At 40.2% G+C, this 14,532-nt stretch overlaps 1 protein-coding gene across 2 annotated transcripts in view; it reads left to right on the forward strand.

The window, feature by feature from the left end:
• The window catches only part of ELK3 (ETS transcription factor ELK3), a 75,632-nt gene extending 62,563 nt beyond the window's left edge, over positions 1-13,069 (forward strand). For both annotated transcript variants that reach the window (XM_031000593.3, XM_055357440.2), the window contains 2 exons: positions 2,685-2,807; positions 10,324-13,069. In XM_031000593.3, the coding sequence (XP_030856453.1) occupies positions 2,685-2,807; positions 10,324-10,422 (222 nt within the window). In that variant the 3' untranslated portion in view covers positions 10,423-13,069. The remainder of the gene's footprint in view (positions 1-2,684; positions 2,808-10,323) is intronic.
• Positions 13,070-14,532: the final 1,463 nt, after the last annotated feature.

The following is a 14,532-nucleotide window of genomic DNA, read 5'->3' on the forward strand; positions in this document are numbered from 1 at the left end:
TCTGCCATGCTTGTTAAAACGAGACTGTCTTTGGGGAAGGAAAGAAAACAGCACTTTTTGCTGTGGCTTCTTTAGCCCTTGGCCCTCAGGCTCAGCCCACTCTGCCTGACTCCAGGAGCGTGTGGAGAGAGGCTGTGAAGTCTCACACTGTCCCGGAGATAACACAGAGCAGGCGTTATAGGAACTTTCCTTAAAAAAGCAACCACATGGTTCTTTAAGGCCACAGGATTTTTCAGGGAGAACTTCAGGGATAGAAGGGAGAGGAGGGAATGAAGTCATTTTACAGTGTTTATTTGCATATATTATAGAAGACATTTCAGACATATTAAAGATGAGAAACAAGAAGGCTACTGTAGTCTGAGTACATCTTGTATTCCCAAGAAACAAATGTGCAAACATCTCAAATCCAGACATGGGTATACGTTTTAGACTAGAGAAATAGAAATTCTAGACCTTGTACATTGCTTAGAGGATTAAAAAGGAATGGGCATATGATGGCCATGGAGGAGAGAAGGATAGCTGTGTTTTGTGGTTTAGAAGATTGTCTCTTTAAAGCTTTGAGAGCCTTCATTGATGGATAAACTAGGAGGCCTTGAACACACTGGTTATTAAATGTTAATGTGACATATTGAGGTTGGAACCTTGCTCCAGAGTAACATGCAAATATTAGTTTTCAGAACACCTGAGCTTGTGGCCTTGAGCCTAACACAACTGACAGTAGCCTCCAAGTCCAGGCTGACTCAGTTGAGTTGGTCTGTTTCAGAGGATTAAGTCCTTCTCTGTATACAGTTGAGAATTTCTCCCTCACATAGATGAAATACATTTAGTAAGTATGTCATGTATACTTTCAATTAATTACCAATCCATTTATTCATTCAAAAACATGTATGAAGTACCTAGCCAGATAACCGCCTCTGGCACTTGTTGAGCATTTCTATATGCCAGGCACATATCTTATAAGAGCTTGCAGTAGATCAGCTTATTTAATCTTCCCAACAACCCTGTAACGTGGGCATTTTTATTCTCCCCATTTTACAGATGAGGCAACTGAGACAGAGAGAGGTTAGGTGGCTTGCCTGAGGTTACCTGGCTGGGAAGTAGTGGTTCTGAGATTGGAACCCTGGCAGAGCTCATGCTGAGCCGTTAAGTTTTAACTGTTAGGCCAGATGGCCTGGCATGCTTGTGAAATTGCCTTGGACAAGAACAAATGGGAAGCTTATTCAAAACATGTATTTATTCTAGTAACCTCATAGGTCATTCAGTATGTAGGAAATGCCATGGAACCAACGACTCAAATAATTTGGTATAAATGTGTTTACATTTCAGCAGCTTCACAGTTTGAGGAACTTTGGATGTTTGTCTCCATTCTGCTGAACAGAGCAGACCTTTCAATTTAGGTTTAAGCCAAATGCTGTTGGTAATTAATGATGCTACGGAGGCCAATTCTAGGAAAAAATAACACTTTAGCATCCAGCATGGTGCAGTCTGAAAGGCTGGCGCCTTTGCTGTGGTTCTTCTTACACAAAGCACCTTATTGACATCACAAAACCACTGAGGGACTCCTTCTAGTCACCAAAGGTACAAAACCACCCTGGGCCGGGGAGTTTGTCTCCACTGAGAATAAAAGCCATGCAGACTTAGCAGCTGGGCGGGTGTTTCTTCTGCCCTCCTGCTGGCTTGCAGGCCAGGACTCCTGCTGTGTGTGTGCAAGCAAATGCAGTCCTTGGAACTCTCCTGGGAAACCCAGGGTTTTGGCTTTATACCTAATCTGACAAGAAAGGGCCCTCCCTGCCCCCACCCAAACCATTGCCAGGGCAATGAATTCTCATCAACTCCACATCCGGAAGGAATCTGGAAAACCCGGCTCAGAGCTTCTGAAGAGGCTGCTACAGGGTATTTTAACAGCAAATCCCAAAGCCTTAACAGCTGTTGATATGGAGACCATTTAAAAACGTGTGTTTGTAACCCAAGTAATAGATGTCCACTGTAGAAACACAGGAAAATATAGATAAGAAGAATTAAAGCCCCTTTATGGGATCCCATTTTGTTTGTATACTAATCCTTCTTGTTTAATCTGGGAAGGGGAACAAGTTGAACAAACCATTCGGACGAAAGTTGATACAAACTTGAATTTTCCACCAGAATGTTTAGGGAAGGTAATGTGTCAATACCTTTTTCCTTTATGAAAGTGTTAATAAAATTAGCATTGAAGAAAATTAGCCAGCCAGGTATGGTGGCTCACGCCTGTAATCCCAGCACTTTGGGAGGCTGAGGTGGGCAGATCACTTGAGGTCAGGAGTTCGAGACCAGTCTGGCCAACATAATGAAACTCCTTCTCTAGTAAAAATACAAAAATTAGTCGGTGGTGGGTGCCTGTAATCCCAGCTGCTTGGGAGGCTGAGGCAGGAGAATCGCTTAAACCCAGGAAGTGGAGGTTACAGTGAACCAAGATCGCGCCATTGCACTCCAGCCTGGGTGACAAGAGCGAGACTGTCTCAAAAAGAAAAGAAAATTAAAATTAAACTGTTCACAGCCCCTCAGAAATAACGATGCCAGTTTTCCTGAGATGGTAAGGTTGTTTCCTGGCCCATGCCTAGCCTACCTAACCTCTCTCTGCTGCTCTGTTGATCATGGCCCAAGTCAGGTGAACCTATATGAAGAAGTCTGTTTGCTTTATTTCCCAGACACCAAATGGATTGCTTCTGACTCCGAGTCCACTGCTCTCCAGCATACATTTCTGGAGCAGCCTTAGTCCAGTTGCTCCGCTGAGTCCTGCCAGGCTGCAAGGGCCAAGCACGCTGTTCCAGGTGAGCATTTGGAAATGAACTTTTGAACATTAAACTTCTGAGGGATGGTTTTTTCTCTAAATCCTGCAGAGGTAACGGTGAGTTTTGCCATATGTTGAGTTGAAATGTTAAATGTCCAGAGGGGGTTCATGTTAGTGGGGTTGCATGCCCTTCAGAGGCAGACATTTTCATTGAGGCAGAAATTGCAGACTCATGCCAGACATCCATACGTGGAACAATTAGTTCTTGAAGTGTTTTGCATATTTTCATTTGTCTATGAAAACAGGAAATTTATTAAGGAAAAGGCAAAACTTTAAAAATTATTCTTTAGGCCAGCGTGATGGCTCACACCTGTAATCCCAGCACTTTGGGAGGTTGAGGGTGGGAGGATTGTTTGAGCCCAGGAGTTTGAGACCAGCCTGGGCAACATAGCAAGACCCCATCTCTATTTAAAATAAAATGAAAATAAATACTATTACGTACAAAAGTCCACAGAAGACTTTAAAATATTAATCCTCCTAGTTAATGTAGCAACTTGTTTGACATAAAGTGAAAATAAAAATAGTGAACAATTTCCCCATCCTGGAATAGAAAAATTACTTGCATCATTTTATGAATCATCATTAAGTTCTCCTTGTTCTGTAATGAAAAAGGAGAATCCAGGGCATTTGGTTAAAAAATAATGAAGACTTAGCTGCTTTATCTTATAGAACTCTCCATACTAGGCGAACACCTTCATTATTCATTCACACACTAGAATCTTGCAGGACCGTCACTTGCTATCATGGAGAAATCAGTATTTCCTCCTTGAGACCCATAGATCATTACTCACTGATTAAGGTGTTACTGTTTGAATACGCTGAGTACAGGTGGAAAGAATCCTAGGGACAGGACTGAAGAAAAGGTGGACCCAGTGCGAACTCCCTCTTTCCCAAATTCTAGCTTTTCTCATCGTCCCTGCCTGTATCCTGTGCCCCACAGTGTGGCTTACCCCAAATTAGTTGCAGCTCTTTGGATACCATTTCATCTAGCACGTGGCACTTTGTATTATGATTGCCTGTTGATCTGGCAGTCTTTCTCACTAAACTATGGGCCCTCGAGACCAGAATGGAATCCTGTTCACTGTGGTGTCCCCAGCATCTGGCACATGGCTTGGTACACAAGTGAGGCTCAGTAATAATTGACTGTCTAAATGAATTCACAAAGAGAAGTCTGAGAAAGGCCAGTATTAATAGCAAGTCTTCATGATCATCTGAGCTGGTCATTTTGCTTGTCAAGGTTAATGTCTGCTGAGTACCTCCTCTGTGCCAGGAGTTGTACATGCTGGGATTCAGGGTCTCTTTGTAAGGGTGGAGCTAAAGAGGTTTTGATTGCCATCTTGCTTCTTTGGGTTTCCTAGTGGAGTTAGGGTAGGGTGTCATGAAGTGACCATATCCTTGGAGTAATTGGGTTTCTATCTCTTTCACAGCCCTTATTCCCATCACAACAACTTGAGCTACAGTCATGTTGATTTTCAACAATTTCAGCTTGGGTAGGAAAAGAGAAAGTAGACATAGCAAAAAGCAATGAGCAAATGTTGTATTAGGAAAGTTTAAAATTAGGAATACTAATCTTTTGGTGGAGAGATAAAAACACCTCATTTCCTGAAAGTCTTAAGATTAGAGCAGCAGAATTCTAAAATTAATAGAATAAAAAGAAATTGTTTGGTTACAGTAAACTCCATGGCAGTAGGGATTGTTATACTACTCTAATCCTAGAATCTAACACAGAGCTTCTGTAGAGTTCAGTAGGTATTTGTGAATAATAAGTGGCCTCTCATTTCTCTCCTTACTGGGAATTCTGCCACCTGATTGGTGCAGGCCTTGGCAACCTCCTAGGAAAGCAATGGAGCACTACTGGCTGGGGGTTCTTTGGGATTCCTTGTCTTAGATACCTTTTCCAGCCCAACACTCCCAACAGGAAATGATGGTTCATGTCTACAGTGATTCCACACGTTATCAGGATCTCTGGGAGTTGGGATACGTGCATCCCCTCGTTTCTTCAGTCCTCAGTCACTACTGTAGACCAATGGTTCTCAAAGTTAGCATGCAAAATAATCTCCTAGAGGGTGAGTTAAAATAAAGATTGCAGGGCCCCACTCCCAGAGTTTCTGACTCAGTAGGTCTGGGATAGGGCCTGATAAACACTTTTTTTTTGAGACAGAGTCTCACTCTGTTGCCCAGGCTGGAGTGCAGTGGTGTGATCTCTGCTCACTGCAATTTCCACCTCCTGGGTTCAAGTGATTCTCTTGCTTCAGCATCCCAAATAGCTAGGACTACAGGCATGTACCACCACACACAGTTAATTTTTGTATTTTTAGTAGAGATGGAGTTTTGCCATGTTGGCCAGGCTGGTCCCAAACTCCTGACCTCAAGTGACCTGCCTGCCTTGGTCTCCCAAATTGCTGCGATTACAGGTGTAAGCCACTGTGCTTGGCCCAAAAACATTTTTGTCATGTTCCTAGTGATACTACCCAGTCCAGGAACCAATTTGAGAAGCACTGCAGACCAGAGGTTCCTAGTTTATATTTAGAATTCTGCATCAGAAATTAATGCATTTAAAGGCTACCTGCTTAGAGTTTTAATTTCACCAAGTGGACCTGTTCTCTTTCCTGAAGCCATTCAGAATACAACCCTTGAAAAAAAAGACAAGCTGGTATTCCGGATGGCTGACAGGTTGATGGCCTTGGGCTCTCTTTTTGTGGCTAGATCCATGAGACTAAGGAAAAACAATTTTTTGCCTTTTAAAATATTATTAGTCTTCCTGTGAAAAGAGCAACTGAGTGTGGCAAAAGTTGAAAATAGCAATTTTGAGAACGGTAAACAACAAAATATGGTAGAGGAATAACTTTCTGATTTTTAAAACTAGATGTTACAATTGATACATATTCAGAATTCAGATTACTATCAGCAGTGCCTCTTATTTTTTTAAGAACTTTTTTTTAAATTTAGAGACGGGGTCTCATTATGTTGTCCAGGCTGGTCTTGAACTCCTGGGTTCAAGTAGTCCTCCACTTCAGCCTCTGGAGTAGCTGGGACTACAGGCATACCACCACATCCCTTTTAAACTGATGAAAATAATTTTCTTTCAAAATAACAACAAACCTCTTTCATGTACGCTATGGATGTAATGAAGGAAGAAAAAAACAGATTTGGCTTATACATTTTAAATGATGCTGGCAAGTTTCCTATTACCATGATTGGAAAGGTTGATCAGAATCCTTGGGGTAATAGTTGAAGAGCTGAAGCATTTTTGTACAGAAGGGCCCCTAATATGATTACTATAGCAGGTTATAGCAGATATTACAGAATTCCAAGGAAGGAGAGAGAAGACGCCTTTCTGGAAGAGGTATGCTTTATAATTGAGAAATGTTTAGGTAAGGAGAGAGGCACCAAAGACATTGTGCTAAATGTAAACAAAGAACCTTGATTTATATAAATAAAGTGAACTCGGTTTTTCTTGGACAGTTTAGTATTTTCTTCTTGTCTAAGGATGTCTGTTCCATGACTTTTGAAACAGATTTTGTTCCAATGTGGAATATACCTAGTAGGAATAGGTATGTCTTGAAACAAGGTAGAGCTAATTAAGTTTTCAATTAAGAGTGTGTGCTGTAATTTTTAGTTCAACAAATCTAACCCCAGCAAATATTTGCAATGCTCTGCGACAAGGACTGTAGGGACAGAGAATATGTGAATAGTGGATGAGTAAACAAAGTGCTGCAGAAAGTAAGGGGCAGACGCGCTCTTTCCAGCTGGAGACTGGACAGGCTCCAAGGAAGCAGTGGCGCCTCAGCTGGGAGGAACGGACAGGATTTCGATCGAGTACATTTAGATGAATAGAACCGAATGACGGGGACGTGAGAGTCTGTTCAGGAAGGGACCAGGTGATAGGAGATAAGGTTGGAAACACAGCTGTGGGCCTTGAATATAGGCTTAGGAGTTTCTCTCTTTATCTGTTAAATGTTTACGCTTTTTAAGCTGGAGGTAGGAGGATGAGATCTCTGTTTTAGAGAACAATCACTGATATTAGTGTGGAGGAAGAACTGAAGAGAAAGTGGAAGGAACAGGAAGATAAGAGGAAATTTTTATTTTTATTTTTTGAGATGAGCTCGCTGTGTTGCCCAGGCTGGAGTGCGGTGGCACAATCTCGGCTCACTGCAACCTCTGCCTCCTGGGCTCAAGCGATCCTCTCACCTCTCAGCCTCTCAAGTAGCTGGGACTACAACTACAGGCATATGCCACCAAGCCTGGCTAAGTTTTGAAATTTTTTTGTAGAAACGAGGTCTCACTATATTGCTCAGGCTAGTTTTGAACTCCTGGGCTCGAGCAGTCCTCCTGCTTTAGCTTCCTAGGAAGGGCTAGGATTACAGGTGTCAATGACCATACCTGGCTAGAGGAAATGATACTACAAATATTGAAGGGAGAATCATCTTTGAGATTAAAACATTGGACACAGGATATAATTAGAAGACATTTTAGAGGTGAGCTCAAGAGAGGCAGACTTTGAGCTGGGTCTGAGGGGTAAGTAGGTATTGAAAATTAAGAAGAGGCAAAGATTACTAAGTGATTAACATACTGGAAATGCTATTAAATAACAATAGTTAAGGCCGGGCATGGTGGTTCATGTCTGTAATCCCAGCACTTTGGGAGGGTGACATGGGTGGATCACTTGAGCCCAAGAGTTCGAGACCATCAGGGGCAACATAGCAAGACCCTGTCTCTCCAAAAAAAATACAAAAATTGGCCATGTGTGCTGGCGTGTGCCTGTGGTCCCAACTACTAGGGAGGCTGAGGTGGCAGCACGCTTGAGCCCTGGAGGTTGAGGCCGTAGTGAGCCATGAGCATGCCACTGCACTCAAACCTGGGCGACAGAGTGATCCTGTCTGAAAAAATAAAGATAAAACATAACAATAGTTAACATTTATTGATGATTGATGACTTATTGTGTGCAAGACATTGTTCTTAGCACTTTTGGTGGCTTCTCATTTAATACTCCCAGTAATTCTATTTTAAAGATAAGAAACTAAGGCACAGGGATATTGGCTAGTTTATTCAAGATAACACACTCGTAAGTGGTGGAGCCCTGACTCAAGTTTAAGTTTGTGGTCCCAACCACCATTCTCACTGACTTGGAGTAAGCAATGGAAGAAAGGCGGGTTTTGTGGGAAAGAGGCATTGGTTGGAGATGTCTAAAATGGAAATGGTTGTCAAGTCCAAGCATGGTACTGGAGAAAAGGTGGCTGGGGACAAAAGTTTGGGAAACGTTGCAGTTTAAAATAGGGGAGTGTCATGGGAGAAGAGCCTAATAAAGATGACTAAAAAAATGTTAGAAAAGCCAGGCTAATCAAGGGAAACTATGTCCATTGAGTATACAGAAATGATAAGGGCAGAAATCAGTAATTTATTTTGCAAAACAGATGAATACCAAAACTGATTCTCTTGAAAACACCAATAAGGTACACCAAAGAGAGAGAAGATGCAAATAAACAAAAAGAATGAAAATGCAGGCTGGGCACAGTGGCTCACATCTGCAATCCCAGCACTTTGGGAGGCTGAGGCAGGCCAGTTGCTTGAGCTCAGGAGTTCCAGACCAGCCTGGGCAACATGGTGAAACCTCGTATTTACCAAAAATACAAAAATTAGCTAGGCATGGTGGCATCCACCTGTAGTCCCAGCTACTTAGGAGGCCGAAGTGGGAGGATGGCTGGGAGGTGGAGGTTGCAGTGAGCCAATATTGCATCACTATGCTCCAGCCTGGGTGACAGAGCCAGACCCTATCTCTAAATAAAATAAATAAATGAAAATTTAAAATCTGTTCATCTTCCCATGTTCACTCTAACTCAATGGGAAGAGTGGTTAGTAGCATGGACCTTTTAAACAAGAGTATAAACTATATGTGCATAGATTTGATAATGCAGTTGAAGTGAATAAAATTCTAGAAAAAGTTAAAATTCTAAAGTTCCAGAAAAGAAACAAAAACCTTGAATATGCCAATAACCATTAAAGAAATTGAAACAGTAATTAAAGATACCCCCTAACTCCTACCAAAATAAAAAGTTGTACAATGTTGGTACAGAAAGATTTGTTTAAAACTTGGCTGTGTTGCTTATTAGCTGTGTGACCTTTAGCCAACAGAACTTATTTGAAATCTGTTTTCTCATCTGTAAAATGGGGACAACAAAACTTACGTTACAGCTCCTAGGTATCAAATGAAATGACAAGCCTTGATAAATTCTAAGGTACTAGACACAAGTTACTGAAATTGTTTGAAAATTGCAAAAACATATTTACTTAAATATAAGTATTTGTTGTACTTCTAACATGTGCCAGGCTCTGTAATTTGATATTTGGCGCTGAAGTTTAACTTTCCTGGACTAAATAGGAAATAAGCTAGAAAAGACAGCCCAGGAGATCTTTTGACACATCATCCTCAACAACGAAAATCTAGTTGCAAGTAGTCACATATTAAAAGGCCTTGTTGGCCGGGCGCGGTGGCTCACGCCTGTAATCCCAGCACTTTGGGAGGCCGAGGCGGGCGGATCACGAGGTCAGGAGATCGAGACCATCCTGGCTAACATGGTGAAACCCCGTCTCTACTAAAAATACAAAAAATTAACCGGGCGTAGTGGCGGGCGCCTGTAGTCCCAGCTACTCGGGAGGCTGAGGCAGGAGAATGGCGTGAACCCGGGAGGCGGAGCTTGCAGTGAGCTGAGATTGCGCCACTGCACTCCAGCCTGGGCGACAGAGCCAGACTCCGTCTCAAAAAAAAAAAAAATAAATAAAAAAAAATAAAAGGCCTTGTTCAGCTGGGATTGCAACTAACATATTTGTTTCAGACCTGAAACTCATTATCAGAGCATATACTATCATCCTACTATATTTATCATCTTAGTGAACAACACCACAGAAATTTTATTCTTTGTCACTTATGAGTGATCTGTGTGATATTTTAATTAGAATACTTTCTTAGCTCCAAAATAATCTATTCTAAATCTTTAAATACATTTCTTACTTTAGAATAAATGCTGCAAGAATCATCTTTGTAGTACCCTGAAAAACTGATGGCAAACTTCAAAATATAGTATTAGAAATTACTGACTCACATGTAAAGAGTCTATGGTTTTCAAAACACTTTTAATATTTAATATTAAACATTATTTTAATATTTATAGCATCATCAGCATCCTGAGTAGCTTAGAACTTTTAAAAAATAGTGTTAGAAGATGCTTTAGAAACATATAAATTATGTATTTTTTCCTAGTAGCCTATGCATATAGAATAACTAGGGACATTTTCTGGGCCTTATCCTTTGTTTGCTCTATGTAATCTTGATCTCATTGTCATCTTCCAATTATTCTGTAAAATACATTGGCAACTAATCTCTATCACAGGGGTGATGAGAGAAGTGGACTGCTGTGGACTGTATGGGAATGTAAGGAACCTAAGTTCTTCCCAATGCATTTGCAGTAATTATTGTAAAAATCTTTTGTCCCCTACAGTTCCCCACACTGCTTAATGGCCACATGCCAGTGCCAATCCCCAGTCTGGACAGAGCTGCTTCTCCAGTACTGCTTTCTTCAAACTCTCAGAAATCCTGATGACGTCTGGCCACAATTAAGGACTCATTAACTGATGAAACAAATTTGTCCCCATGGGCTAGTTTACCTGTGTCATGAGAAGGACATTGTGAAACTCTGTTAATTTGGTTTGCACTTTTCATAACATGGATAGTCTAGATTTATGTTAGCATTTTAAAAACTGTTTTTGAAATATTCAAGTATATATGAAAATCTGTTTGGCATTAAGTGAATTTTAATGTTTTTGTTTTTATATCCTTTTAGCTCTTAAGTAAGTGTTGAACACTGTTGACAGTGAAGAACTTTTCTTAATGGTTTTCAGTATAACTAATAAGGATGTGAAGCTTTTTTCTCTTTAGTTCTGAGTATGCTAAACTGTGTGCTTATATAGACTATAACCAGCTGTGCCTTCCTTTGCATTTAATGTAAATGATTTATATATTTTTTAGTATTAAGAGGAAATGTTTGAAAGGTGAAAATTAGTATCAAACAGCTCTCTAGTAGAATTTCATTATTTTTCACCAGTGGGCAATATGAAAGCATATTCATATCACGTTTTCTGTTTTACTTTCAATTGTATAAGAATTGCCTTAGAACCTCTTTTGAACTGAAATTCAGTAAATGTCCAAGTAATGTTTTTATAATAAACTAAGCCATATTTAGACAATAAACATTGATAAAAGAAAATGTTCTAAAGTACATTTTCAAAAGAATGGACCTTGAAAGGCTAGCCTCCTTAGCTGTTTACAGTATCTTTTAGATGCCTCCCAGACAAAAATCTGAGATGGAAAAGCTACATCAAGTTCATGCTATTACAGGCCCAAGAATATCTCCTAGGTTAGCATATTCTTATTTCAAAAAATTAGCCCTGGTTTTCTCAATTTTCCATAGGGAATCCCGACCATCTGATATATTTACTGTGTCAGTATAAGCTGGGGTTCCCCTGGAACTATAATTAACATTTAAAAAATCTATAATGCTTTAGAAGAAGCTCACAGAGTGGTGATGAACCCAAACAACAAAGAAAGAAACCATTTTTAACACTAGGTATCTTCATCAGTATAGGTAGGTGTTCACAATTTTTGATGGATCAAAAACTTGCTGTAATACAAATAAATAGAGAACTGGAGGTACTAAAGGCCTTGCTTGTGGAAACTGAGAGAGGATACACTGCTTTATGTATTACCAAAGTTATGGGGAGAATGAAGGAAATCTGACTGACAGATGAAAAATTCTACAGGAACGTCATCATCGTGGAACTGAACTGATGATAACTTGGAACACTCCAGTAAATTCTGTTGTGTAATGTAATTTGGAGCAGTGATAATACAGACATATTTTCTGTTCCATCAGAAAATCAGCAGGCACCAGTCCAAAGGTACCACACCTGTACAAGAAGGAAAGTTCTAATACAAGAAAACTGAAAAGCACCAAGCTTTAAATTCAAGATTAATTACAATCCTTAACTATAAGTGATGATAAAAACTAACTTGAAATATGACTAAATAACTGATCCAAACTGGGCATTAAGTGGCAGGATTATGAAAAAGGATAAAAAAAGAGATTTGAGAAAACACATTTCTTGAATTTTCAGAAAAAAATCTAGACTATTGCTTTGACACTTAGAAATTCTGAGGTTTTTCAATTGGAATTGAGCATCTCTGTATGTGGGGATGTGGGCCCTTATCAAGGGATAAAAATCCAAACACTCTAACATGCCTCCTTGACTGTAAAGTAATGACACTGGTTCCAAAATTCACAAATAATAGACACTACTGTCCCCCCACCCCCACCCCATAGGCTAAGAATAATTCTGTGCCAGAATAAAAGGAGCTGGTCCAGGGAACTGATATTTACTGAACATACAAAGTTAGTGCTAGAAGGGGCCTTTGAGACTGCTTCCCACCACCTGTTTCCAGCTCAAGACAGGTGCACAGCAGAAGCTGGGAGTTGCCTACGGCTGCACAGCTCACTGAAGGTAGAACAATGATTGGTGCTCAGTCCAATTCTGTCTCCCCCATGCCTAGCTGTAATTAATTACTGGTTCAAAACTACGTGTTATTAGTAAAACAAACAAAACAGATAAAGACAGAGCATTTAAAACTGTGTTGTCAGATAAGAGAACACATCCAAAATGCATGATTCTTATAGACAAACTAAAGGAATGTGCAAAAATCTCAACCAAAAATACTATTTTTAGTATACTTGTTTATGTAAATGCTGATTGGAAATATTTAAATGACTATAGATCTGATTCTTTTCCTTTGGAAACTGGGATTAATGTATGCTCTAGATCCATTTATTAGAAATGCAAAAATACTACAATTTTTTGATGGATGAAAATACTCCTGTAACACAGAGAACTGGAGGAACTGAAGAATAACTCACTCATATAGCTCTGCCTCATTCTGTGTGTGTGTGTGCATGTGTGTGTTAGCAGAAGTATTTTACTCAGAAAATAGGTTTCAAAGAACATTAATGACTTTCTTTTCCTTTTTATGTCTGCTTAATCAGTGTTAAACTGCTATGGGAAAAGTTTTATAGAACTATATAACCTGAATGTTGGCCTCTTTGTACACATCTTTTCTATGACTGCAAATCTTCATTCACTTTATGTATCATTTTTACTGTCATATTATTTTTGTTCAATAAAAACTTTGTGATAAAAGGTGTTTAGAGGTAACTGGATTGGCTTACTTCCATTTGCTTGGGGTGACCCAAACCACTTTTCCATATGGATACAAGTTGGAAAATGAGTCTTGTCACCTACCCTTAAAGATAGCACATCCAAAAAAAAAAGTGCTTTACATACACATATTTTAAGAAATAAATGTAATTATTGAGGTTGACTTGTGGGAGAATGGAATGGGATTGAAAAGCAGACCCCTGATCTTATTTAAGTAAGTTCTATCAACTGCTCTGTATTGAGGAGGAGGAAGTGAGAAGGTAGGGAAAAATCAAATCTACCATTTATTCTTTTAGCCATTTTGTTGATTCAGGGGTATGTGAACTGCTAGGCTTGGTGATAAAGGTTATTATTTCTCTTGGTCTCAATACCAGGCTGACCTGGCTCTGGTTTTCATGGGTGATTCAAAGCAGTCTCCACTCAGGGTTTGATATAGGGAGACTGGTGTGAGGGGAGGGGAGGGTATGCAGGGAGAAAGCAGATTAATGCAGTCCCTAAACAACACATTCAGTATCACTAGCATGCCAAAAGGCCACACATAACTCATAGCTGCATATAGTGTAACACAGGTGGCGGTAGGAAATCATTTGCTTCCTGAAGAAACATTTAAAGATCAACTATGTTCCAGGTGCCATTTTTAGAAATGGGGGATGGAAACCTGATCCCTGTTCTCATTAATAGATTTGCTTGGTTCTGTTTATACATAAGAATTCAACTGGCTGGGCGCAGTGGCTCACGCCTGTAATCCCAGCACTTTGGGAGGCCCAGGCGAGTGGATCACCTGAGGTCAGGAGTTCAAGACCAGCCTGGCCAACATGGTGAAACCCCGTCTCTACTAAATATGCAAAAATTACTTGGGCGTGATGGCAAGCGCCTGTAATCCCAGCTACTCGGGAGGCTGAGGCAGGAGAATCGCTTGAATCTGGGAGGTGGAGGTTGCAGTGAGCTGAGATCGTTCCACTGCACTCCAGCCTGGGTGACAAGAGCGAAACTACATCTCAGAAAAAAAAAAAAAAAGAATTCAAATCAGTTTTGTAAAATGCCCTTTTATGCTTAAATACCCACAGGGATCTGCGCCGCCCCTTCATGTTACCTGGGATTATATGACCCTGCCTAAAGGATTGGCACTGAAGAATACACTATGTTTAGTTACCCTCTCTCAGGTGAGTCAGATCTCTAAAACATGTTTTTATTTCATTGCTGGATGGCATAATTTCAGTTAATGATAGCAACCATTTGTAAGGTTGCTGTCATGCCAGGCACTGTTCTAAGCATGTTACACGGATTATTTAATCTTCCTAATAAACCTATGATAGAAGTACTATTACATACCACTTTACAGATAAGGAAATTGAAGCCTAGAGTGATTAAGGAACTGGCTCAAGGTCACAGAATTGGCCAGATTTCAAACAGCATTTTGATTGAGAGGCCATGATCTTAATCTA

The sequence above is a fragment of the Gorilla gorilla genome, chromosome 10 (genome assembly GCF_029281585.2).
Source record: "Gorilla gorilla gorilla isolate KB3781 chromosome 10, NHGRI_mGorGor1-v2.1_pri, whole genome shotgun sequence".
In the NCBI taxonomy this organism is placed as follows: domain Eukaryota; kingdom Metazoa; phylum Chordata; class Mammalia; order Primates; family Hominidae; genus Gorilla; species Gorilla gorilla.